The 27,398-nt window shown below is 35.2% G+C and overlaps 1 protein-coding gene across 1 annotated transcript in view; it reads left to right on the forward strand.

The window, feature by feature from the left end:
* Nucleotides 1-27,398, forward strand: part of DNAJC1 (DnaJ heat shock protein family (Hsp40) member C1) — a 108,095-nt gene that overhangs the window by 21,542 nt on the left and 59,155 nt on the right. Inside the window, exons 2-6 of the mRNA XM_064408416.1 lie at nt 15,964-16,065; nt 16,785-16,831; nt 22,936-23,101; nt 23,979-24,076; nt 25,132-25,225. Of these exons, the coding sequence (XP_064264486.1) occupies nt 15,964-16,065; nt 16,785-16,831; nt 22,936-23,101; nt 23,979-24,076; nt 25,132-25,225 (507 nt within the window). The remainder of the gene's footprint in view (nt 1-15,963; nt 16,066-16,784; nt 16,832-22,935; nt 23,102-23,978; nt 24,077-25,131; nt 25,226-27,398) is intronic.

A 27,398-nucleotide genomic window follows, 5' to 3' on the forward strand; every position in this document is an offset into this window, starting at 1 on the left:
TTCAGAATTTGAATTTCTGTTGCAACTTATTTATGTGGTGAACAGCAAGTTTTTTGTTTGTGTGCCCTTATTCAATTCTCTCTTATATTTCAGACCCATCCAAAGATTTCTGCAGACTCATTTCATAAAGCAAAATTTTTCAGTTTATAGATATGAGTCTGACTGGAGATCTGTAAATATTATAGAATTAAAGTTTAGCATGCTTGTCAGTTTGAGAGCATAATTCCATCAGTATTTAGGCAGCAGTAGCATTTGACTCCCACGTAAGTACATGCATGAGTCCTAGTATTCCTGAAAACTTGTGTAGTTGGAATGTCAGTATTTAAAGCAATGTTGGTTTAATTGCATGCATGTTTTGATTGCCCCATGTGGGAATAGTATGGTTCTATATTTTAAGTTATTCTTTTATATAATGCAGGGAAACCACATCAAATATAAAATACATGAAATATTGTATCAAAAATATTACTACAATACTTAAAGTCCTGGGGCTTTTTTAAGGAAAGGCTTGGATTAGTCATGTTTACTCAGTTTAATGGAATTTGTCTTCCAGGGTATATAAAGCTTTTCAACTCTTAGTCAAATGTTTGACGTTTAATGTGATAAATAGAGGTAGAAGCAATATAAAGTATTGCAAGTATGTCTTGTATTGATAAATGCTAACAATACCTTCACATAAGTAAAACGGTTCTGGAGTATTTATAACTTCTGAAAATGTGCCTCACAAATTATATTTCAGAAAGATTCCAAATATTTTGCTTTAAAAGTTGTTGCAGTTATTTGTGATCTGAAAGTAGACATCTCCATTTGTTTCTCTGAGTACCCTCTTGTGTAGGGAACTTCTGTTGAATTATTAAGGAAGAACTTTGTTGTACCATAAGAGAATTAGTAATTAAAACACTTTACCACTTTCTCATGTGGCTGCCATTATTTTTAGAATCTCATTACTTTCATTATTCTTGAGAGATTTTGGAAGGTGCTGGGATTTGGGCTGCTTTGTCTTAGGTGATAAAAATACATAAGCCTTGCAGAAAGGGCTTGGTAAATATTTCTGGGTCTTTTGAGACCAAAAGTACATTTTCCTGTAAGAAAATCATCCGTTGCATGGACACTGTGTTTCAGACCTGTCTGTCTGCACCCAGGCTCATCTGCTTTAAATACATGCAGTCTCCTTTCCTAATTGATGCACTTGTTTTACTGATTTCTCTAAACTCTTTTGCAATTATATTCTGTGTCTGTGAAGACACCAGTGCTACTGCACATCTCACAGAAATGTTACACTTCTAAGAAAAATCCATTTTATGTTCTATTTGTGTTAAGATCTGTAATTTGAAATAGGCAAGTTGTTAACTAGCCAGATTGTTCTGCAGTTTAGTGGAGCCTGTTAGATTCAAAATGATGCTTCAGAGAGCTGGGGTTTATTTAAAGGGAGGAGGGAAAACACTGCTTGTGAGTTAGTATTATAAAGCAGGTCTGGATTGGTTATGCAAATTTTTATTCCTTTCTGAATCTGCTTGTTTCTCTGTCTTTTTGTACTGCAGCCGTGTACCTTAGTATCATTTTTAAAAGACTAGGAACAAATTTCTGGGGCTGCATGCTCTAAAATTAGGAATGTCAGTTTTCAGAATGTTTCAAATCTTAATTTGGTTTCTTTGTGCTTGTTCATTGTGATGATTTTTAATTCACTACATTATATTCTACAGGGTCTTTACTTATTCAGGCTCAGGGAGAGATCTGGCCCCAGTGCAGCTTCAGGCTTATGTATTGAAAGAGACTGTTGTCTGTAAAAACTGTTTAACCTGTAGATGTTGAGGGTATGTAGAGAGTGGGGGCGAAGATTGCGGGGGGAAATGGTTTCATGGGTAAGCTAGTCAGACGAAAAGTGCCCTTGAGGATTGAATTCTGTTCCTCTCTCTGCCACAGAATTCCTATGTGATGCTCGGCAAGTCGTTTAAACGAAACTTTTCCCAAGTGGTGACTAATTGATTTGAGTGCTCTGCAATTCTGGTTGCATAATTTGAGGTACTAGGGCCTTATATGCAGAAATGCTGAGGGTTTGCAGCTGCAGCTGAAGTCGATTAAAGTCTGTGCCCTGAATGTATGAAATGTTGTTTGATACTGAGCACGCGGAAAAATCATATCTGAGATAAAATTAGCACCTGAGATTACTGCTGATTTTACCTTAATCTGTACTTTGTTTTATGATATATTAAAAAGGTAAGTAATGTCCGCTTGTCTCTTAAGAGACTACAGTGGTGAATAATACTGATGAACTGTGATGCCATCAAGATGGGCTTCAAAACAAATAGCCACAGCTTCCAAACATGTTTGAACAGCATGCAGCTACGAGCAGATGAGGCCACACATGAATAAATGCGTGGAGAAAAATCCTGAATAGCTGCTTGCTGGGTAGGCAGTCATCTTCTGCGTGTGGCATAAAGACAGAGTGGCAGGACTAACAGATTGTAGTTCCTTCTCAGGGAATCACTGAGTTCTTCCCAAATCCCCTTTACTTGTTCAGAATATTCATTATTGTTTGTAGCACGTATTATCTTTATCATATTTCTGTTATCCACTAATTTTTAAATGGTAAGTTTGCATTTTAGATGGAATTAAATTCAAATTAACCTCTTATGTTTTGGCAATCTCATAATTTTTTAACCATGCCTTCTCTTGTTACTTATAAAGTTTCACCCTTTTTCTTCAAGCAAAGAACAAAACCAGAATTTGACAAAATATTTTTATCCTTTAGGTCTGTTTGCTCTTTGTTGACATTGCCACAGGGTATTCAGCTTCCACTGCTGGCATCTGCTTAAGGTTGGCTCAGGGTTTGTGTGGTACTGATTGGAAGAGGGGGGCTAGATGAGGAAATAGATTAATTTTCGTACTTTCTTCCTTCTTCCTGGTTTCTTCACTTTGAAGTAAATATTTCTGTTATGTTGTCCAGTGGTACTTACTGGAACAGATTTTTCAGAGCTAGCTTTGCAGTATTTCTGCCACCATTGCTTTGTGTTTAGGTTTTCTTCCTTCCAAAAAAGACAAGTTATGGGAAGAAGAAATTGCATCTGTTGGGAAAAAAACTCTCCATGGATTAGATTCCATGGCTAGGATTATGATGCAGAGGGAAATGCAGTTTTGGGGTATTATTGTTACTTGCAGGATTGTCAGTAACATAATGCTTATTTCTGTGTAGTAGCTGTGTACTTGCAGTCCTTTCCTCTCCCATGTGAAAAGTTACCTACTAATTATATTTTTATTTGTATGATGATTTTTCTTTTAGTCTTGACTTCATAACTTGAAAACTTGGATGAGAACCCATGTTAAGATTTATCCTTGCTTCATTTAAATCTTATCTTATGCATTTGAAATATTTTACATTTCCCAGTGTTTCTGCTTGAGGCAGCAGGACCACAGTTTTATCTCCCAACTTTCACTGTTATCTTTGATGCTGATAATCCTGTAATCCCATGTTGAGAGGCAAGTAATGAATTGGTAGTAGCCACTATCTTCTGCAGTCAGTATTCTGAAACAGATTTCTGGTTGCACAAGTTAATGGGATAACCTGTGCCAAGTTTTTATTGCTGCTCACTCAACTGCTGATTTTTCTTTTCCACAGGCATAAAAAAGGCACACTTTTCCTCTTTATTTTCTTCTTTTTTGCCTTTTGCAGTGTTTGTCTTGCTACCAGCTCTGCTCACCCAACTTTGTAGGTCCTGTAGTTGGCTCTCTTCTCTGCTCTGTGATCCTTCCAGTCTGAGGAGGTATCCATGAAATACAGGTGTCAGAAGAAAATTCCTCTTATCTGTTGCTTCTGCCTATGATGGTAGGGAAATGGAAATGGAAGAAGCAGCAAGAGATTTCTTTAGTAGTTCAATTTCAACTCTGCTTTTGTGACTTGAGGACAGGTCTCTATGGGTGGACAACGCACGATGGGAGGCAAATACAATCCATAGAGCTGCTGCCTGTGAATATCAGTGGCTGAAAGCCTGACCTGACATTAGCTCCTTTCCTTGCTTTCCTCGCAGGAAGCAGGGAGCATCTCCCAGTCTGTTTCAGTCATGACTGCAGGGCAAGTATTGAGTATGGGCTGTTACCCCTTTCTCAGTGCTCTGAGGGTGGTGAAGAACTATCTAGCTTATCGGCACAAAAGGCTTGTTTTTGCTGAATTATTTTTGTGCATAAGGAGAGAAACATGTGGCTGATGCCCACTGCCTTTCCTAGTGGTGAGGCTGTTGGGTGCTGCACTCAGCTGACTGAAAAACGCTTCAAGTAGATCAGAAGTGTTTCCTTCACTCATCTCTGCTTCTCTTTCTTGTGCAGGCCTGTGCTCTGTCTCTTGTCTGTGTTTCAGTGTCTGGTTTGGCTCTTGCTGACCAAAAGAGGAGGCAGTTTCTGGTCAGCATGAATTACCCCCCCTCCTTCCCTGATGCAAAAATGCCTCCAAAGTCCTGGAAGAGAAGAGCAATAACTGCTTGCAGGGAGTGGCTTTATGAAAAGCAGGGAAGGGATCTTTCTGCCCCTTGCTTGGACCTGTGTGGTTCAGTTAAAACATTTTGATTAGAAAAACACAGAGGGCAATTCAGGGAACAGCGTGCCACTGTGTGTAACAGTATCTGCCCACAGCTGCCATAAATCTTGAGAGGTAATTATCTTCCTTAAGGATTATTTGGCTCATTCTCACTAGAAATAATGTCAGATAAGCATTTTTAGAGACCATAATACCAGTTTTCCATACAAAATTGCTACTGAATGGGAAAGGCTGTGTTCAAGTCAGTCCCATTGTAAGGCATTGCATTTATGTGGCTTTTCAGATGTGTCCACAATTTTAAGATTTTAACATTATTTAGGCTTCAGTTGCTTGTAAATTAATTTTCTGTGTGAATTTTAATTGACGGTCTCTAATGCTGAGCTTGATTTCTTTATCTGTGTACCTTTGGACATCAGCTGCCTAATTTATGACTCAGAGATTTTGGCAGATTTTGCCAATAGCCTTTTGCAATGGTGGTTCCCCCTTCCTCCTACCCTGGCCCTTGATCAGATTTGCAATATTTTATGCCATCAAACTGTGAGCTGAAGTGATCAGACAATGCTCATGATTCTGGCTCCTTTTGTTGGGAGAGTGAAAACATTTAGCAACGTGGTGGGCTACACTTACAGTAATCTGTTAAGCTTATTGGAGTTTAACTGAGATGCATTTAAAGTTTTAGGATGAGATGTGTCTTACATGCAAAAATTTTGCTGATGCTGGCATCTGAACTAAAGACAGTGATGGAGGGCATTCCTATATTCTTTCAAGGAGGCTATGTACTAACTCAGCAGTGAATTACTATATAGGTAGTGGCATGTTACAACCTCCCTGAGGTCTTCTGAGTCCCGAGGTAGTAATAGCTCATTAAAATGGTAGTTAATGAGTATAAAGGGATCATTATACGACTCTCCTACATGATGGGTAGGGCTAAATCCTAACTAGCTCAGTAGAAAGTATTCTGAATAAAGAAGGAAAGAATTTGACAAATGCTGCTGATAGTTCTTTATAAATCTACCTATTTAAGGCAATGTTTTTGAGAAAAATACACATAGAAATAAATTTTGAATAAATTAATACCTTTTTAGAAATGTGTTTTAAGGCTTTCAGAGGTATTAGTATCCTGTATAATCTTTAAGTTAACTTAACATAGTGTAATGAAGCATCTTTGATTAAAAATATGCAGCATTTTGCTGCTTCTGATCAGTTGGGTTTGAAGTTAAAAAAAAGAGAAAAATTATTTAACCTTATGACTGCTTACATTTGATGCTTTTTTAAGATCACAGAATATTCTGAGTTCCAAGGGACCCTCAAGGATCAAGTCCAGCTCTTAAATGAATGGCCCATAGCTCAGGATTTGTAGACATTTTCTGCTTTATATGCCAAAAATAAATAGTGAAACAATTTTGCCTTGTGGTAGGTGAGTGACATTCCCCTAATACGGTTTTATTAATATTATTTGAATAATATAATATTATTTTATTCCTCACACATTAGGTGGTATTTTCTATTTTTTTCGTTTAACAACGGTTATTTTCTGGAAAAAGGTGCTAGGAATTTATTCAAACCGAACAATGTGGATTTTGCAGCCATGAGATGAAAAACTACTTGATCTCAGTAAATGCTTCATGTCTTCTTTCGGACTCTAGGAGGATAAACAAACAGATGAAAAACTGTGGACTCAGGTACACCTGGATCTCACAGCTCAGGTTCAGTGACCAGAGCTATTTCTGAGTGTCCTTAACCTAAGAAAAATAACATTGCTTCTGCAAAATGAGCCCTTCAGTAATATTATAGGAAAAGTAGGCTGGAAGCAAATATGAAATGTATTAAGTGAAAATATATATTAATATATTGTAAACATATATAGTATATATAAGAATTGGAGAGAGGTCCTCCTCCTTTCTGTCTGAAATGAATAAATTATGCCTGCTCTGCATGGATGTGGTTTACTACAGTAGTTCTGCCCTATCCTAATTTATGTGTTTCTGTTGCAGCATTTAAGGATGTATTTATAATAAACTAGATAGAGACCATTTTTAAAGGAACTGTTAAATTTTTTTTTAATAAGTTTTACTTGTAGAAATTTCTGTTTGTTTTTCTTGTTCAGCTTAGTCCGTATTTTCATCTGACATTGTCAAGGAATCTTGCTTATCATATCTGTTCTGTATTACCATCTTTCAAGGTTAAATCTGGTAATGGATGGAAAAGTATTCTAAACTCAGATTTTATGGATGCCTTACTTGTGATCATCTGCTACGGGATGACTTTCTTAGTTTGGAGCAGCTGCTGTGTAACAGGACAAATAAGCCTAATGCCTAGTGGTGCAAATCATGGAGTGGGCTCCCATGGGTTTGCATAGCAAAGAAGTGTTTCCTGCTACCCCTTTTTATTTGCCACTGCTTTCGAAGCCCTTTTAGGTTCTGTGAAAATTTCATGGACTCTTCCGGCATGAACATCTGTCATCTTCAGTGTGACAAGAATATTGTCTTTCAGTTAGGACCTTTTAAACTACATAAACAGATGCAGTAAATCCAGTTGGAATATTTTCAGAGTAATTATTAAATTGATCATCAAAAGGGTATTTAAATTCTAAAATATAAGACTGTTAGTGACCTACTGTACCCTGCTGTGACAGAGCTGGTTAAATCGAAGTCCCGCCTGTTAAATGTATGCAAGACTTGCTTGTGAAGGAGACTTCAGCAGTCTGTTCCAGTGATATGCTAGTGTTGCTTCTGGGATGTTTTTCCTGCTACCTGACTTGAATCTTCCTGTGCTGCCAGCTGACTGATAGTGCTTAGCCCCGGGTAGATCAGACAAAGCAATAATTAAAGTTTTCCTTTAAAGCTACCTTTTGCATATTTAAATATGTTATTTCCTTGTGTCAGCTGCCATTTCTGTAAGCTTAAGTCACTCTTGTTCCTTTGGTTTCTCTGAACAAGTCACTGTTCTATTCTTCTAGACCTCTTATTAGTAAGATTTCTTTGTTTATCATCTGAACATGTTCCTGGCTGTCTTTAATTGTATTGTTTGAACTGGATGCAGCAATCTGCTGAGGTCTTACAATTGCTGCGTGACACGGCACGGCTGCTTGTTGCCATACTGCTCGTGTCACAGCGCTGTGCGGCACAGAAAGGCAGCATCATGCCTCTGACTCACACTCAGCTTGTGATTTACTGATCCTTCCTGCCTAAGTGCTTTTTTCTGTCCTGCGTTTTTGTAGTTGACGAATTCTGTCCAGATGTAGACCATTAGTCTTTCATGTAGGAAATAATGTCACATTTTTTTTTACAGCAATTCTCCAATTTGTCCAGATCTTTTAAAACTGTAGTTCTCTTTGACTGCATCATGTAGATTTTTCAGGTTAGTGTTAACTACCCGGCTAATCATGATTCTGTAATTCACCAGCCAGTTAAAATCCTGAGTGTGGGCTTGGGACACAGGCTTCACAAAGTCCTGCTTGATACACCTTTTCATTTTTGACTGTTAGAGTCTTTAAATATTTAAGGTATGATTTATTTTTCTTTTCCTTCCATTTTGTTTTGCGCTTGCAAGAGAAGCTTTATGATACCCGTGTTTTTGTCATTTGTTTAAAATAAGGTTGTACATTAAAAGCATTACTAAAGTCAGCATACAAAAATGGTCACACTATTCTTTCCAAACTTATTTAACTCTGTTTTTAAAATGTTTCATGAAGTTGAGTAGGAATTACAAGTATAAATTAAAGCATTGTAAAAACATTAAGGACTGCTGGAGACGTCAGGTTGTTTACACCTGTTTTTAAGCTAGTATGTGTATACATGTGAAAATATGTATGATAGATGTATCTGGGTGTATGGGCATATAAATTGGTGTCCTTCACTGCTGATCTGCTGAAGAAGTTGCTAATAAATTGTTAATATTTATTCTAGAAATCAATGCCTGTGGAGATTATTCACCTTGTAAGTGTTGTTGATGCATAAGATAATGGGTATATTTTTGAAAATTTCTGTGTTGAAAGGAATTGTGCTCTGTTTGCTTCTTGTATGGCTTTATGTTTTCAGTCATATCTTCTATATCCTGTCCCTCAAATGCTCTTTCTTCATGTTTTGGCCATCAGGAGGGCAATAAACACCTTACAAAAATATGAAAAGTTTTAGCAATTGAAATCGTAGTTACAGAAATGACAGTAACTGTTTAGGTGACACAGGAATTCACTAATTAGAAGCTCGAACAATTTTGGGGTATTTCTTTTTGAAATAGGTATTTAGTTTTTGTTAAGACCTTAGTCTGTAGTTGTTATAAATCTCCCTCCAAAACATTACAGTTGAACTGAAATCAGGGAAGCATTTTTTTAAAAGATGTCCAGGTGTGTCAGAGTGTATGGGTCAGTTCTGGTGGAAGGGTATAATGACAATGGGAATAGCAAAAGGAAGAAGAGGTAAAAGTGTGGTATGGATGTAGCCTTGCTGATTTTCTAATTTTCTTTAATTTGTTACCCTAAGAAAAGAAGCTGGAAAGATTCTGAAGCAGATATGTAGCAAGAGGACTATATAAACAGTCAAATAGCAGCATATTTTTGGCATTACATCATGGGAAGGGCTGGAACTTGTCAGATGCAACACCCTAAAATCCTTGCTCATGCTCCACAGTGGTGAATGTGGACTGCATGCAGCTGTCCTTGGGTATAGTGTCACCTCTTGTCAATCAAGGGGCTGTGCTATCTGAGAGCAAAGGCATTGAGCATGAAATGCACTGCAGGAGACACCGCGTTTGCTTTCCCTGCCAACCTGGCCTGCAAAAGCAGTAGACTTTCTTTGTAGCAACTTAGTTCCACTGAAAATGTTGCAGGATCAGGAATTCTGTGCGTAATGTTTTTATGTGAGAGCTGTCAGCTGGAAATCTCAGATGTAATAGGCAGATTTTTAAGAGAACTCACTAGAAACAACTTTATTTAGCCTATAAGGTATATGCACACACGTGTATAAAAATATATACAACCATCTATATTATAAAAATATGTAACACATGTAGCTATGTAAACAATAAATGTAATATATCAAATAGAATAAAAAATAAATGTGTAATAGTGTTCCTGGAAAAGTATGTGAAATAAGTAAAGAATATCTAGTAATTCCTTCCTTTTGAACTATCAGAATAGAAAACTAAATGGGAATAAAATACAGCAGTAGGAAGAATTTTTTATTACTCAATATTGGCTTGAGTTGTCCTCAGTTGTTGTTTGTTAGCCTCTATCCATTGCAAATTTGAAGAGTAATTCTAAAGCTGTTGAGAGTTGATGAGTCTTCTCTGCATCTCAGAGACCAAGTCTATATTAAAATATACACTTAGGGTTTTACATGACACTGTTCTCCTGGACAGTGTAATTTTCCCTAAGTAATCACTTTCTGAAAAAATGCAGAAGGTAAAACAGTTGAAAGGAAGAAAAAAATTATATATAAATACTGTTGTTCAAGTTGATGAAGAAAACCTAAGCCCATATAATTGTGCACATATGCTGAGGAGAGCACTTTTTTGGTTCCTCAAGCATGAGGCAGCAGAATTTTCTTTCATTTGGCATGCTAGGCTGAAAACAGAGTCTTCTTTCATTTGACACACTCCCCTGGAAACAAACATGCCAGTGAAGAGATTGTGCCAGTTATCAGAAGCTTACAGGAATACATTGTGCTGGTTTGTATTCATTTTCATTTCATGAATTGCTTTAAAACTTAGCAGCATAAAAAAGCATTAAAGCACCTTTTTAGCATTATTTTTAGTTCCTGTGTATTTCCTGCTGTGCTGTCGTTCAGTTTAAATCAGCGGAATGTTGTGAGACACATGGCTGGGTTTGCAGCAGAGCAGATCTCTCCTCGTCCCTGCGTATGCTCCGAGTATTCATCTGTAGACAAGCACCAAATTTGAGTTTAACTTGTTTTACATCCTTGGAAAAGATGAGTGTCTTAGAAAGAAGTTCAGTAAAAATAAAGGGTAATTGAACAAAGGTTATGCAGCGAGAAATTTAAGCCAAAACTCAGCTGGTATTTATTAACTATGAAAGTTCACAGATAATGCTTGGTCTTCTGGGAGACACTTGTTTTCCTTTCCTAGAGTTATATTCTTCACGATTGCCAGCGGGTCCTTCCCACTTCTGGAATTTTCTACAAGATTCTATTTCCCTCATAAATGTTTTTCCACATGCAGACTTGGCAAATTCAGGTGTACTTCTTGGAACTAATCTGGTCACGGGAGCTTAAATTAGGACCAGGTTGCAGTGAGTATGTGTGAAGTAAATCTGGGAGTGGTATTGAGGGTCTGTGTCAGCCTGTGCTAAACCAAGAGGGGGTAAAGAATAAGGAAAAAGGGTCTTAGCTATGTGGTTTCCATCGTAAGAGTTACCTAGTGAGGGGTTATGGAGTCAAAGCTATCACTGCTCTGGCTCCATATGATAATGAGACACTAAGGAGGCAATCACCCCGAGCTCCTTGACGCTGCTTAAGGAATGAGGACAGTGGATATTTAATCGTTGACCTACAGTCATGTTTGTTTGTTCTCTGACACTTAGGGATATTTGTTTTCTGTGGACTTCACATGAAGACAAACAAATAGATAGTATCAGTGTTGACACAATGTTTAATAGACGGTGGTAGCTTCTGTCCAGTTATCTGTGCCTGCTTCTTTGTGAGTTTTGTGGGACAGGCCGTACATCCTGTGGTTTGAAATCATAGTAGAAAAACAGGTGATTGTAAATTTGCAAAACTTACTTTGTTTCCTGCTATTCTGCTTCAGCTTGTTGGCTGATGCTCACCAGAAGGAGAGTAGTGACTTACACCCTCTCTTCTACACAGAAGTACTGAATGAAATATTTTTATCAAAGAAACCCAATACATTTGAATTGCTCTAGAATTAAAAAAAAAAGAAAATTAGAAAATCCAAACACAAAAGTTTCATAGGTTTGATTTATAGTTTGGGAAGGCTGCAAAAGGCCTCATGAAAAAGCTTGCCTGCACTGATGTTAGTAACAAGTTCAGACTTGAAATGCTGGTGCTCTATACAGTTGTCACTTTTTGTCATATTGCTTCAGGAACATGGCTGTGGAAAATTCTACACAGTCATCAGCAGCAGTGCAATGAAATAGATATACTGATGTCATTTTCCTCTCACCCATTAACTAGTGATTGGACAAACTGCAAGTGAATAGAAATGTGATTTCTATCTGCATAGTTGGTTCTGGGACCATGTGCCTTCCTATTGCTAATAAAGATACTGCCACCTATTTGAGGACATTGGCAGACATATTTAAAACCCAAGATGAATTGAACACATTTACGTGTTAGAAGCAGTTGCTAAATTGTGAGTAACTAAGTCTTGTTGTATAACTGCATTGCACTCAAGGGAACAATTTAGGTTTTGAATTGTGTATGTTGGTAAGTGAAAACTATGTAGACATTGATTATTTTTTCCCCTTGACCTAATCACTGTTTGCCTATGGCAATATCTGATATGTTATGTGTTCACCAAGAATTGTCTTGGGAACACAATGAGGCTTTTTTTTAGCTTCATTAGTAATCATAGTTACATTAGGAATGGAAGGCAATGGAGTAATATGCTTGTACTGTGTACTACACCAGTTGTTTGATTTATTGTAGAGGTGGACATGAACTCTGTGGGACTCTGAATTTGTATAGGGAGAGGAGGAGACCAGATTTAAAACTTTGTGCATCTTGAGCAGGAATTTAATTTTAAAAGAATGGAAAGCAAATGTGCATTTGTATATTTTATTAATTCTTGTTGTGAAAAATTCCTTTCGGTGTTCCTATTTATATATTTGTAGTATGAGAGAACTTTCCTTGGTAATACTAAAGAATATGGACATGATGCTGAGTAAAATGAAATTTAGTAACGTGTTTTTCATTGTCAGAATTCAACAAGCTGCCAAAAATACATCATAAACAGGGAGAAGAATGTTTCTTCTTCTGTCCCACTCTTTGAATCTGACATGCATTGCCGTTTAGACAAAAATGTGAAAGTCCAGCAGAGAACCTTAAGAAATGTGTTTAACTTTTGACATTCTGTTGATTTATTTAAATGTTAATTTTGTTTCTGTGCTAAAATACTTGTCTGAAATATAAGGGATTATAAAAAAAAGTACAAGATCTAACTTTTAAGTTATTCCTAGAGATCATTTAACTAGGCGCACAGACACTCTGTTTGATGAAGTGTTGGGCATTAAAAAATGAATACTTGCATATCTCCATGCATAAAAAGCCAGGCTATGGCCTACCTAAATGTAGACTTGCAGTTTTGTATTTCTGAGAACCAATTCCAGCACAAAACAAAGAGGTGTCCAACCTTGGAAATATGATGGGACAATATTGCTTTGGAAGGATATTTATCAGGAAGTAAGGTGATACTTGTGATGTTTGTATCCACCTGAGTGACAGTGTGACAGGTTCCTTTGCAACAACTGGTGACAAAACTTGCAAACCTGAAGCAGTGTTGGAGAAATCAGTGAGTCAGCAGCACTTGCTGCCTGTGACATTACCAGCTCCTTCTGCTGTTAACTGAGATGCCTATACAGGTTTTACTTTTCCCTCCTTAGATGTAAATGAGATTGAGATTTCTCTAGTAAACAATCTAACCTGTTGTTTCTTTAAAACAAGCAAAACCTTAGTGTTGTCATGGCTTTCTCTAGACTTCAAATAATAGAAGTAATATGTAAAATAATGTCTTAGTCTGCAGAAAACACTGTCTCTTTATTTAAAAGCCTTAGCTTTATGGAAGTGTGACTGAACGTGGCCAGCAGTCAGGTCTCCTAGAGCAGCTCACTTCTGTGTGGGGGGTGTTTCTTTATTGGTTGGAAAGAATCATTCTTTAGAGCTTATTTAGAATCATACACTGGTAGGAAGTTCTGTAGAGATGAGAGTCTTTTCTCAAAAACCAACTACTTCTGTTCAGGGCAGGTCCTAGAGGATCTGGAACAGTGCCTGAGGATTCTAACAGTCCCTATAGGTAGCATTCATTGGCAAAATGTTTGGAATATACAACGGTCCTCTGTGTTGTGTGTGGGGGTATTGTGGAGAATGGGTGAGCAAGCAGAGGTACTGCTTTAGAAATTAATATGTGCCCGTTGTTGTGAAATAATTGGCAATAATATCCCATTCTTTAGTTATTTGTTGATATTATAATACACTCTTCCACCTTTTAGAGGCTTAATTACAATATGCTGATATGTTAATAAAGATCACTTTCATGGTTTAGATAAAACCATGACCAGTAAACTATTTCGTGGTGTTTTATTTGCTATAGTAGTGTTTAAATAATTATATTTTGATTGAAGACAAGCCCTTGTTGTTTGTGAAGTGGCTGACTGGGTTTGTAGATGAGGAGAAACAAGAAAATCTCTACATTATTTCTGGTAACTAAGGTGAACAATCTGATTTTGTAAGTTTATAAGTTTGTAAGTTTATACATTTATTTCAACTTCTGAAGATGAAACAACATAAATATTTTAGCAACTTGATAATTTCACAGTTGTCTTGGGGTCTTTTGCTTTGCTTAAGCATTGAACAGATAAACTACCTTTTATTTTGATCTCTTACATAAATAATCCCAAATAAAACTCAAGTTTCAATTCTTCAGCTACTGTAAACAGACTGAAAACACTTCTTTTTTGCTTGTTTGTTGTTTGAAATAATTGGAAGAATATTGCAAAACACCTTTTAATATGTTTTATTAGCTTTTTAACTGATAGAGCATAGTCTTGATTTCTTAATCATGAGTGCTCCAAAAATAATATGCTGCACATCTAAAAGTATGGTAAAGAAGGAGTAAGTTGTAGTTTATCCAAAATACAAATCTAGAGGTACTCATTTGTCAAGGATATCATAGTCTCAATCCCTAATTTTTAAAAGATACTTTTACATCTCATTTTCACATGTATTTCATATAATTCTTTTAAGGCCACATCTCAAGGATTTAATGTTTCTTTGAGCTTAGAATAGATATTTAATCACTGTCTCTTCCTTCCCGCTAGCTGAGAGTTAAAAATAAGCCTGTGAAACAATGGCAATATGAAACAACTCATTGGCAGTAATCAAGCTGGAAGCAAGCTGCTGTTTGAGCTGAGGAATTCTGCTTCAGTGTGCAAATGCCTTAGAAGTAGCTGTTGAAAATGGAAAAATTTAAAAATGGATGTGTGGTATTTTCAGGAGAAATCTTCCTTCAGTAATAGAAACATTTTCCTTTGACAGAGGAGAGGCTATGGAAACTTCAGTCTTTTATTAGGGGAAAATGTGAACTTCCTTAAAATATAGTTTCCATGCTGTAGTTTCACAAATTCTGCATTTTCCTCTGCTTTTCTCCTTCCACTAGTTCAGTCTTTTTCTATTATTCACTCTGGGTCCAAACTTGTACACAGCATTTTAATAGCCATATGTTATAAAACCAAAAATTTTAAAATTAAAGTAATGATCTGTAATAAAAAGCCTAGCGGACTAATTACAGTATTGCATTAATTATTATCTTATTTCACTCTGTTCTGTAGCTAATTCAGGTCTGGGTTTTTAATCCCTGTTTACACTGTAATTTTGAGAGAGAGAATATACTTAGGAACAATACAAATAAAATCAAGAAATAAAAATTGTCAGATAAGCAGTTGATTTCTAAAGTGTTGCCTTGGACATGTTAGCAGTAAAATGCAAGTAGTTCTGTTTAAATGTTATGCTTTGTGTATCTTCTGGTAAGAAAATTCTGGACATAGAATACAACTCTTGATACCTTCATTTCTGGATATCTCTGCAGCATGTACTAAATAGCAGTCATTATTCAGAAATTTGCATTTGTGCAGCTTAGTTGGTACATCATTTTGCTTCATTTTATTTTTTCTCCCAAAACGTGTGCAATTCTTATAATGGTTAAGGTATAGATGGATGTCAGTGCTACAGTATAGCTCCAAGACTGCAATTTGAAGCTACTTTAGAAAAATACAATTCTGTAGACATGGTGAAGCTGAAGTTGAATGGAAGTCCTATTAGGAGTGAATTGCATGTAAATATTAATAAGGGAAGAGTTCCTAGCAAGTCCTGAGTTTGGGAAATTGAGCATGATAATTTGCTGAAATTATGTCTGTCTTGAAGATATGCAGATGCAATAATTTCCAGTTTTCAGTTGAACTTTTAAATGGTGCAGAAGGTGCCCGGGCTAGGTTTTAAGCAAGAAAGTGTTTGCAAGTGTTGGCAAATGTCGTTGTAATGGATGTATGGTAATGAAAGGAGTTAAGATGAAAGATGAATTGGACTGAATGGCTGTTAAGTCATTTAGGCTGGGCTGGTTGCAGGTTTGGTTGTTAGATGTCTCAAATTACATTGCCTTAGTTCCTACACTTGTTTGGCTGTCTACAGATCTTCAAAAAGTTCAGGGAATCCGTTTCTCACAATTTGCTTTGTTCTCCTCTTTTTCAGGATGCTTCATCTGCAGACATTCGGAAAGCATATCGAAAGCTTTCTCTAATTCTACACCCAGACAAGAATAAAGATGAAAATGCAGAAATACAGTTTAGGCAAGTAAGTAAAATGTGTGGCAATAAAGCTTCTAGGGGAAAATAGAATTTTTATGTTGATGTTGTTTTAGTAAGAACAGTGGCACACCTTTGAAATTAGTAAGTTAAGCATTGCATTACAGTTTTGCTGATATAGCTAGACTAAAACCAAGTACACTTTTTTGGAATTAACTTGTTCAATAACTTGTATTTCATATTTATCTGTATATTAAAAATAATTTGAACATAATGCTTATACTCTTAATAGGTTAATATGTTTTGCACTTCCAAAAGCAGTGGGGAAAATTTCTGATCAGTTCTCAATACAAGTCCTAGATAGGGATAATTTAATGAAAATAATTAATTTTATTTATTTTTGAATATTTGTAGAGTGAAATAACATGAATTTTTAATTAGCTCTACCTTTGAAAATGTACCTTGGGAATTCACCTTACTTGATTTTAGTAAGATTTTTAGGATCTTCTGCCTGAGACAAGGTGTGTCAGTTTGACAGGTGTGAGGATGGGAAGAAAGTCTTGTATAAGAGTTGCTTGTTTGTGTCTGATGACATTTGTATATGCATATATTACTGCTTCTTTTGCATGCTGTGGTGTAGGGAAAAATGAAAACTAGCAAAGGTTATTTGTTGGCAAATGTAAAAATGATGCTATTGTTCAAAATTTTAAAATTCAGTCATAAAGTAAAATCTTTGTGTTTTCTTTTTTGGTGTTTTGCTTGTTTTAGTTGGTGGCCATCTATGAGGTTTTAAAGGATGAAGAAAGGAGGCAGAGGTGAGTTAAATTGCACAGGTTTTTCAATAAAGCATTCATACCAATGCTATGTTCAAGCCCTATTTGACTTAGTTGTAACACTACAGATCATTCTTTTGCATAATTTCAGTTAGTAAAATCTATGTAATTGTTTAATTAAAGATTGTATATGGCTTAAAGGGCAAAGTGGTGTTTTTGCATGAAATAATGTTTTTTCTCGTTTAAAATTAATACTTGAAAGAACTTGGAAAGCTAGCTGTTATTTCAAGCAAATTTAAAAAATACTTAACTATGTCAGCTTTTTTGCTCAGTTGTCAATTTTTAAAAACTGTGATTAAAAAATATTGGCCATTTATTCAAATGTCAGTAATACCTCCTTGTATCAGTAGAAGGCTTGTTGCATGATATTTAGGAACTATTTCCATTGTATGTTGTCTTCAGCATTGTTTCTGTTGCTTAGTTCATAGGGGGTTTTTTTCTTTCAAATGTATTATCTCTAATAGTGGAAACTTTTAAATATTTTTAAAATAAATGCTAGTTGTCCTTGCTGCTTCAGGAGCAGTCCCAGCAGTACCTGAAGGGTAGGATAAAGAACTGGAAATCTGGGGCTAATTTGCTTTCTGGAAGATTATTTTCAGCTTTTTTTTCTGTTTTTAAACAAATAGGAATTTCAACCAATGATTATCAGAAAACCTGAGACACTGAAAGACTTTTGCTTTTTGGTTGGTGTTTTAGTAGATCATCTTTCAGCTTACAAGTCTTTAAACGGAGTTTTATGAGACATTTCTTGAAGGGATTTTGGCTTTGTAGATGTCTTGGCAGGAGTCCAGGGTTTATAGTACAGATTATCTACTTTTTTGATAATCCCCTTTTCAAGTGTCATGAAAATGTACTTCACAGAAGCAGTTTTGGAAATTTGTGGGGTTTTTTATTTCATCCTTCTAAAGAGAATTTAATTGTGAAGTTACACTTAACAAAAGTTTAAAAAATGTTAGCTAAATGATTTCAGGCCAGTTAAAGTGAATTATCCCCCAGATCTTCCCAACTTTGTGTTAGCAGCATTGTTTGCATACACTTCAGAGTGTTGTTTCTCTGAAACTTAGTTCCATCATGGAACTTGTAGGAATTTCCTTGCAGCTGTAATAGCAGCTTTTTGCACAAAGCTGTGATGCAGTAACTTAGAAAAACTATGGCTTAAGCCTTGCATACGTTACAAAGGTGACTGACTTACTCAAATATTCTTAATTATTGCGTCAGTGATTAAATGAGAAGTTCAAGCAGCAGTAGATTGTTCTGTCTTAGATTGATTTAATTGTCACTAACTTATTTTGTTCATAGACAGTGTCATATTTTTCTTGCATAATGTGGATGCATGGTTGATACTGATTTTCTAGTTGAATTTATAGAAATGTGGTGGATTAAACAGTGTTTACTTTCAGAGAATTTTCTGGAAATAATATGCAGATTACCTGTAGAGCAGAGCTGTATGGTCTCATTGCTTTGAAAAGCCCTGTATTGATCAGGTTTATTGCACAGTGTAATGATAATCTCTCAGCTGAGCTCGTAAATGGAGGGTGGCCTGTAAGGCGTTGTTGCAGCACGTTTCTAATACAAGTCTTCAGTAAGTGTGATAGGAGCTGCTCTCCCTGTTATATTGGTTCTGTTGTAAGGTAACTCGAGCCTTGCTTGCAGCTGTACAGCCAAGGAAAGGGTGGGAGTACTACTTCTTAGAATCTTTCTACTTTAAATGTTGATATTTGGCTTTGAATTGTTTGAGGCAATGGACAGAGTGAAATAGGCTCAAAGCTGACTCAGTGCCCTGCACTGGGCAGAAACCACTGCAGCCTTGAGTGGGAGTGGAGTGGGAATCCCTTCACAGCACCTGAATGGATTGGGCAGGGGTTTACAGCACCGAGAGAAGAGCAAGCTGCAGGCTTCTGCTTCTGGGCAGTGAAGTCAGCTGAACCTGGCTCTTACTGTTCCTCTCCAAAGTGTTGCAATCATTCCTGGTGTGTGTACAGAGAGTGGAGCCAGCAGAGGCAGGAATAAGGTCCTGCACTATACGAGAGAGTGATGAACTCATTTTGAAACAATAAAACCCCTTCTCCGTGAATGTCATTCTTGGTGAATGTCAGAGGTGTTGTTCATTTGTGTGAGCACAGAAACAGCGTTTTAAAAAGGCAGATCTGTTGGCCAGCTACGTGTAATTATTTTTCTAAAGCCTTTGCATTTTCTTATCAGAATTTTTATTTTATCTGATGGCAGCAACCTTTCTTAAAATATTACAGTTATTCTACTGACAGTGGTATGACTGAGCTTTAAAACATGTTTTTCTTTTTTGAGAAAGTTATGTAGTTGCTCATGAAGTATAGCAGTATCATTAGTAGTACTACATAATATGGTAATACTGCTATGTTAGGACTTCTCTCCTACACACTCTTGAGTGAAACATGATCAAAACATTCAAATTTTCTTTCAATAAATATACATGCAGCATCATTTCATGTAGTGCTGTTTAACATTAAATTAAGCATACATGCAGTAGAACACAATATTTTATGTTTTGTATACACGCTGCAGTGTGAAATTCTACAGAAAATTTTATCTTCAGGGTATGTAGAGATGGGTGCATTTCCTGCCATACACTTCACCTTTAGGGCATTTGTTGATAAATCAATTTGATGGTGATGAATTTTATTAGGCTTTTATTTTTCATAAACGAAGATAATCATTTTATGTACTTTGGTTAATTGTAATTAGGCATCAAAGAAATCTTAGATCTTAATTTCATTGTTTGTTACCTTTTTAAGGAGCTTTTTTTACCTACCAGACCTATCCTCTGTAACAATGTTGGCTTGATTACAGGAAACAAAGCATTTGCAAAGGGATCAAAATACACTTGAGTAGAGTAAGAAAGGTGTCTATCTTAGTTCTCATTAATAATTAAATGTCTGTATTCATAGGTATAAATTGTTCTGGCTGATGTTGTGCTGGATGTCTTTGACAGCTTGAGGAAAATAGGCCTCCCAAAATGAAAACCACCAGGGCAATCATTCCATAGTTCAGAATAGTCCTCATTAATTCAAGGTTATAGTATATAAACTATATCAGATCTCTGAAATTATTTGGAGTATGAAATGCAGTGGCTCTCTTAAAGGGAAAAGTAAATTATAATTATAATAAGATTGATGATACTGCAATTAGTTACTACAGTTAATGGAATTTTTACTTGCAATGTAGTTGATTCACAAAGAACTTTAAAAACTATTTTATGAAATAAAATAGAAAAAATATCTTAATAATCTGTTAAGAATCTTGCAATTTGTTACTTTTAGTACAGGACTACCAAGTCTATAAAAGACTGCTGAGTTTTAAAAGAAATACTCAGCATAGTTTTAAATGGGGAATGTTTTTGGCTTTCTGTTTCTGTACTGATGCTTTGGGGTTTTTGTAGCTTGGTGACTGCTGCATTTCAGAGACAACTGGTAGGCATACTCATATGTAAAAAAAAATGCTGTATTCTGTGGGCATATGTTTGTGGAAGAAACCCTGCAGATGTATCTTTTCTTTTCAGCGTATTTTTTTTCCTACATAGACTTACAATTAATATAGGTTGCCAAAAGAATGCTTTGTAATTAAATTCTGAACGTAGTTCTTGATGCACACGGATTAACTGTCTTTCGTAGTTAATATAAGTGTTTATACAGGAATTCTTTAACGAGAAACTTTCTTTTAATTTAATCACATTCTAAATTTGAAAATTAAGATTTAAAAATTATGGGAGCTTCTGAGTTTCAGTAGGATCATTTTCCAGTTGAAAACCTAAAAATCATTGATATCTTTATTTTTCAAATACAGAGCTTAATTACTATTGAAAGCAGTGATTTATCTTTTAACAGTATATATTCTAAAAAGTGGGTTATAATAGAAGCTATCTTCCCTTAAAATGGCCAGTCGTGTGAGCCATAATGCTCATTGATAGTAAAATCAATAGAGCATTGATTCTGAGCCTTAATCCGTGGAGGCTGTTGTTCAGAACAGCGACATAGCCTAGTAAATACCAAGGGCTGTTTAAAGCACTTAATGCAAGAGGCTCTGCTGTCTTAATTTATTTTTTCTTAACAGATAATTTATAATAGAATGTGGTTGCCAAATGTTAGTTTGAAACCTTGGTTTAGATATTGTTATATTGTTACCATCAGCATATATAGACTTTATTTAATCAGTAGCCTCTTTTTCAGTGCATCAATTAACAACCCTTAGTATATAAGATGGCAACTGCTTAATAAATGTATATTAAATTAGATTGTACATGTATTTCTCTGAAGATTTCAAAGGAAGAACATCTTATGTAAAACCTTGTTATCAACCTAATTTGTTTTAAAGATGGTTCCATTTCTAAAATATTCTGTTCTATTATCACTAAAATCTTGTAAATGTCTTAATATTTTAAAGGCTAAAACATCTACTTATTTCTTAAACAGAAGTTAAGTAGAAAGTTCAATTTTAAAATAACATCCTAAGCAATTTTTCTGAACAGAGTTTGTATTAAGGTGTCAGTAGTTAATTTGTTCTAACTTTACTGGGAAAGGAAAAAAGTTATTAGTTCAAATTTTACAATAATAGATGTTAACCTTAATATTTTCATAGTTTTAATGGAAGATAGAATTTTGTAATATGACTTTTACTTCTGGTATCATTCAGAACACAGCAGAATCCTGAGGTGTTAAATCTTTTATGCAGACATAATGGTGCCAACTTGAACAAATGCTTTATCAGAAGTTAGCTTTTCAGATATGCACTGTAGTAAGGTATATTTTTTAATTGAAAATCACTGCTTCTTTTTCTGCTTAAAATGAATTTGCTTGTGGAAATATTTTTTTTAGTACATCTCCAAGGTATCAATTTAATAACTATCAAAGTAGCTAGTGCAGTTGTTGCATTTAAATTGATTTACATGTCAAGACTGGCAGTTTAGCAGCTGCGCTATTATTCCTGGATTGGTCAATTTACTTGAGAAAAACCTACTACTGAGTTCTACTGACCTGCATGACAATATAGGCCCTATTTCTATTCCTGTAATTAGGCCTGCGACTAACTCAGAATATTTTTAATTAAAATATTTTGGTCAATGTGTTGCACCAAATTAGGCCTTTCAGTGCAGATTTAATTCTGGAAATGGTGTGATTAGAATATGTAATGAGTTGTGTTCAATTTTAGATTAACAGGTTGTGCATCTTGAACATACAGACTTATGAGTTTACTGTAGAGATTTTTGTTTGAAACTTTACTCTGAAAAGTTAATTTAAAAAAATCTGGTTTGCATGTCTGTGGTTTGTTTATTTTTAAATCGTTCAAATGCTGTAAATAAAAGACCTCAGACATTTCAAGATACTTCTAGACAATTGTGTGAAGGAAAAGGGATTGTCATAAAATAGTTTCTGTACAGTTGGTAGGGTTAGTAATTAAACAGTTTAAAATAGATTGATTTTTGAAGATTGTTTCAAATAGAAGATCAAAAACTGGTGAACTTCGTTTTCAAACATCAATATCAAGCTTCTAATTTAAGCTCTTATCTTACAAAGAAGGTATGATAAGTCTGGCATGTTTTTACCTAATGGATTTTCTGTCGCTAAAGGACAAAAACAAAAAGTAGAGGTGCCTCTCCCCTCCCCCCAGCACTTGTGCATTTAATTTGTAAAAGAAAAAAGGGTTTCTAGTGTTTGAGATGTTTGTTCTTGGCTACCTATTTAGTTGTTAGTGGGTTGTTGCTTACTTCGATCATGGAGACCTGCCCACTGATTATGGAGCACGTAGAACACATTTCTGGAAGTCTCTTACTTCAAAAGTGAATGAACTTGGAAGGGAAGGGGGGCAAGTGTTGCAAGAATGTTTGAAATTTTTTTTCCCCGTGCCCCAGTGTTTGGAGCCTGTTTGTTTCCACGTGCAAGCCTATCTGCTGACAAAACAAGGCATTACTCTCTAAAAAAAAATAAATTACTAAATGATCTTTTGTGTGTGTGGTATTCAAGCACTCTGTGGATTATCTTTTGTTTTATAATTGGATGGTTTGGCTTATTTCATTTTTAGCTCTCCATGAAAGCCTGTTCTGTTTGCTACTGTAGGTATGATGATATTCTGATCAATGGACTACCAGATTGGCGACAGCCTGTGTTCTACTACAGGCGGGTGAGAAAAATGAGCAATGCTGAGCTGGCATTGCTCTTGTTCATTATACTCACAGTGGGTCATTATGCTGTGGTTTGGTCAATCTACCTGGAAAAACAGCTGGTAAGTATTGGTAATAAATCAAACTTGCTTCAATTATTAGTACTGAATTTCCTGTAGAAGTTTGTGTATTGTAGGTAGATACTGCCACCATTTTCCCTGGTTTGAATTTGGACTTTTCATATTTTAAAAATATTATATTTAAAATGATGATAATTACAGAATTATATATGCACTATCTCAGAAATGGTAATCTAAAAATGACTTAATTTTTCTAGAATTAGTAATAAAGTGCAAGAGCTGGTCCTGGGTTTTTGTCTGGAAGGAAGAAGGCAAAAAGTCTATCATTTATTGATGCAGAATCATATGCTGCTGTAGTTGTATCTGAGGTTTAAAAATAAACAGGTTTTATTTGTTTAAAAGTCATACTTGATTTGCCTTTGTTCTAAGATAAACACTTTTTTGTTTTGGGTTTTTCTTAAGAGAGTGGGAATTGGTGAGCAGTATAAATCACATTATTTTTTATAATTTTTTTTTTTTTGTCATATAAAAGTCTGTTGCACTTAGTAGACTAAGAAAAAAACTAAGCATAACTTGAAAAATATTCATACATTAGCATCTATTTACTTTTTTATTTTCCACTGCATTATTGAAGTTGATGAATGAGAAAGGAGGCAAGTTGAATGCTTTCTCCTCTTAGAAAACTTTGATTGCTATGGAGATACACATGAGTGACAGAACTGGACTTCATGTGTGTTTAAAGACTGGATACCATGGCAACAGTTATTGTTAAGATAGATCATTTTACTTAATCATGTAGGACCCCAGATACATTTGCATAAATGCTACTCTAGTGTTTACCCTTCACAGAAGAGTCCCAGTAACATTTGTGGTTTACATGCTAATGATAACCTGTAACCGTAGTTCTTTCTACATCAAGGATGAACTGCTTAGCAGAAAAAAGAGGGAAAAGAAGAAAAAAACAGGCAGCAGGAGTACAGATGAAGCCAAACTTGCTGCTCTAGACAAAAATGAAAGGTGGGAAAGAACTCTCTTGTTTTGTGCATTTTAAAGCATTCTGTTCGCTACTGATTCACTTCTCTCATTTTCTTTTTGCATCTTTGAAAGACTCTGTGAGAAAAACAATTGTATTTGTAGTACAGACATTGCTGATATAAAGTGTGCCAGTGTAGATGTGTTTTCAGGTTTGGATAAATAAGCACATGGTGTTTATTCAGCAGATCAATAATCATTGAAAGATTGAATTAAAGGCTTCTGTCTTATAAAAGGTTATTATTTTTACAAGTCGATTTTAGGAGATTTTAGAACTTTTTTCCTCTTTAAGGGTTTTTGCCTTTGATTACAGTTAACAAATTTCAATTGATTTGAGCTTCAGTTTATTTCTGTTCCAAGTAAGGAGTTTTTATGTGGTTTTAATGCTTGTCTGATTAAATGCTTTTTATCTGATTAACTTAAAAATGAGTGTGTTGGTAAAGGCTTCTAACACATTGTTTGTCAAGGAACACATAAGGAAATAGTGACTTTCAGGACACTCCAAAAGATACCACTATTTCTTCTATTGATTCATAGAAAGAAATAAAGGGTTTAAATAGTTCACACAGCAGGGGCATGAACTGGATCAATGAGGGATGGAGATCAGAGACCATTCTGCCTGTCGTCTTTCTTGATGACATCAGTGAGTAATGCTCCAGTGAACTGCAAATGACATTAATTTTTATGTATTGTTTTGTTTATGCTGCAGTCTTCATATCTGGTTGTCAGCACTTGTGAACACTTGGTTGAAGCTTGAGTGGTTTTTTGGTTTGGTTTTTTATTTAAACTAAAGTGATTATGTGGCTTATGAATTTATTTTCTTGAAGAAAAGTCCTTTTAGAAGATCAAAATACAGAAATTATTAGAAGTTAGCTGTTAGATATTTTGAATTAAATGTTTAAAATGTGTCTTTATTATTATGTAGTCAGACGTTTTTATGGGAGTTGACGAGTGCTAATCATCTTAAAGGATAATGAGAAAGTTCTGGCTTTGAGATTGTGTGGCAATAATGAAAAACCTACAATTTTATTTGACTGCAGGGTACTGGACAAACCACAATGGCATGACTTACTTCCATGCAAGCTGGGAATATGGTTCTGTCTCACAGTGAAAGCTTTACCTCAGTTATTCCAGGTAATAGTAATGATGTTAAATTCTGTTACTTAATTTTCCTTGATGGTGTTATTATGCATAATCAGATGTGTAGCACTTGTTCTTAAGTAATTTTTTGGCTCAAACACATAGCATATATATACATACATATATGTAAAGAAATTACTCTTTGGAGGCAAATTTGATATCAAAAGTTCATGGAAATACGAATGTATTTTAAATGCATATTAATCTTAATGAGCTAGGGAAGCCGTTTCTGTTAGGCAAAATTGCAAGAGTATATTATGGGAGAGGGGTGAGGGAGATGGATGTATATTCATCTAATTAGAAATACCAATGTTTAAGTGATGTTAACAAAAATACTTAAATCTCAAATCAGCAAATGCTGTACTTCCGTAGCAAATTTTAATATGCCATTTAAAATTGGGGTAACAGTGAAATTACTTTTTATGATGGAGTTCCTTTCTTTAATTCACTGAATACCTGATACCTGAAAATGCTGAAGTACAATAACAAAGGTATGGTTGTAATTTAGAAACATCAATGTGGCAGGCTTGCTCATAGTTATTGTGTTTTAATCTAATACTATCAACTGTAAAATCTAGCTGGCATTCAACCAGTGGAAGTATTGTCAGATTAGTTACCAGAATAACTTTTTTATTATCACCTGCTCTTTCTTTGCATCTTCCTTAAATACAGTATTTTGTTTTTAATACCTTTGTCACTGGTAATATGGATCAGGCAATGTGAGATGGATTTTTCTTTGGTTTACAGAAATACTGAGTGTTGTTTTGAAAGTATAAGTAGTAAAAATGGCATCAGTATTTGGGTTTTGTCTCTGTTCAAGCTAGAAAAAGACTATCGTTATAATTCCTACTCTCTTATTTAAACCCTTGTAAAAGTTATAAATACAATAATGCCTGATCTTCCAGAATCCATTTTTATAGCCTTTAACTTTTCCTACAAATAGAGCCAAAGTTAATCTCTTTCTCTCTTAAAATTTTGATTGGAACTTTGGAGCTGTTTTATTAAAAAAAACCCTTTATTTTTACAAGTTTGTAAAGCAAGTTGATTATGCTTAATCAACTGTTGTGTCCAGATTTAAGCTTTGATGTTCATTCCTCATCAAGGTGAGTCAGATAGAAAATAATTAGGATCAGCAAACTTTGTTGCTGCATTTTTAAACTTTACTCATAATTATAGTACTTTCCCTTTTGCTTTAATTGGAAAATTTTTAAAAATCACACACAAATATAGTAAGAATAGTGAATAATTGAAAATTAGGTCTTACGGCTTCTTATAATGTTTATGATATTAAGATAGTGTTATAACAGGTTTCAGGTTTGTGGTTCAAAAAGCAGCTCCTATGCCTGTCAGAACTGGCAGAAAAAAATTACAACAAAATGATGTTTCATGCTTTGTAGGACTTAACCCTTATTTGGATTCCTATTCCTTTAAATTAATAGTACTGGGAAAAAAAGCTGTCCAGTAACTCCTGGAGTATTGGAGACATCAAGCAGGGGTTTGGTGGCAGGGCAAGCATGTTGTAGAGGAATTCAGAGCAGGAGGACTTTGAAGCAAAGAGGAAGGAAAAAGATAGGGGTTCTAGAGTAAATTGACCCATATACAAATGACACTACTGCTTAACTGCAGGGTTTGTTTTGCTGTTGTTTAATGTGACCTGCTAGTTACATGAGTTAAAATGCACCAAATCATAAATAATCTTGAATTTTAAAACTATTCAGGACTTAGGTGACTGAAATAAATTATTGTGCCTTATTATTTATTACTTAACAATACTTGAAGAAGTATCACCTCTTCTGAAGAGCATAAGAGCAGTTGGAACTGTTGCAACATACAGGTAGTCACAACATACAGGTACCTTTCCAACTGAAATGGCAGATGAAAAGGTACCTCGTATGTTGTAACTACCTTGAAACAGAGACCTCTGGGTTCTTTTTTATTTTGATGTATATTTAACATTTTGGCAAGATCTGACTTAATGACTAGCATGGAGCAAAAAGTTGTCTGTACTGTACAAAAAGTTATGTGTAAGATTATACCCTGGTACAAAGGTCCTGTTTTAAATTGAGTGCTTTTTTTCTTCAGTAATACACAGGCTTGAGCTTTCAGGTCACTTAATGCTTTTAATAAAAATAAAATCACTAAGGCAGAAGGTGAAGGATCCTACAGA

This window comes from Passer domesticus, chromosome 1, assembly GCF_036417665.1.
Source record: "Passer domesticus isolate bPasDom1 chromosome 1, bPasDom1.hap1, whole genome shotgun sequence".
NCBI classification, from domain to species: Eukaryota; Metazoa; Chordata; class Aves; order Passeriformes; family Passeridae; genus Passer; species Passer domesticus.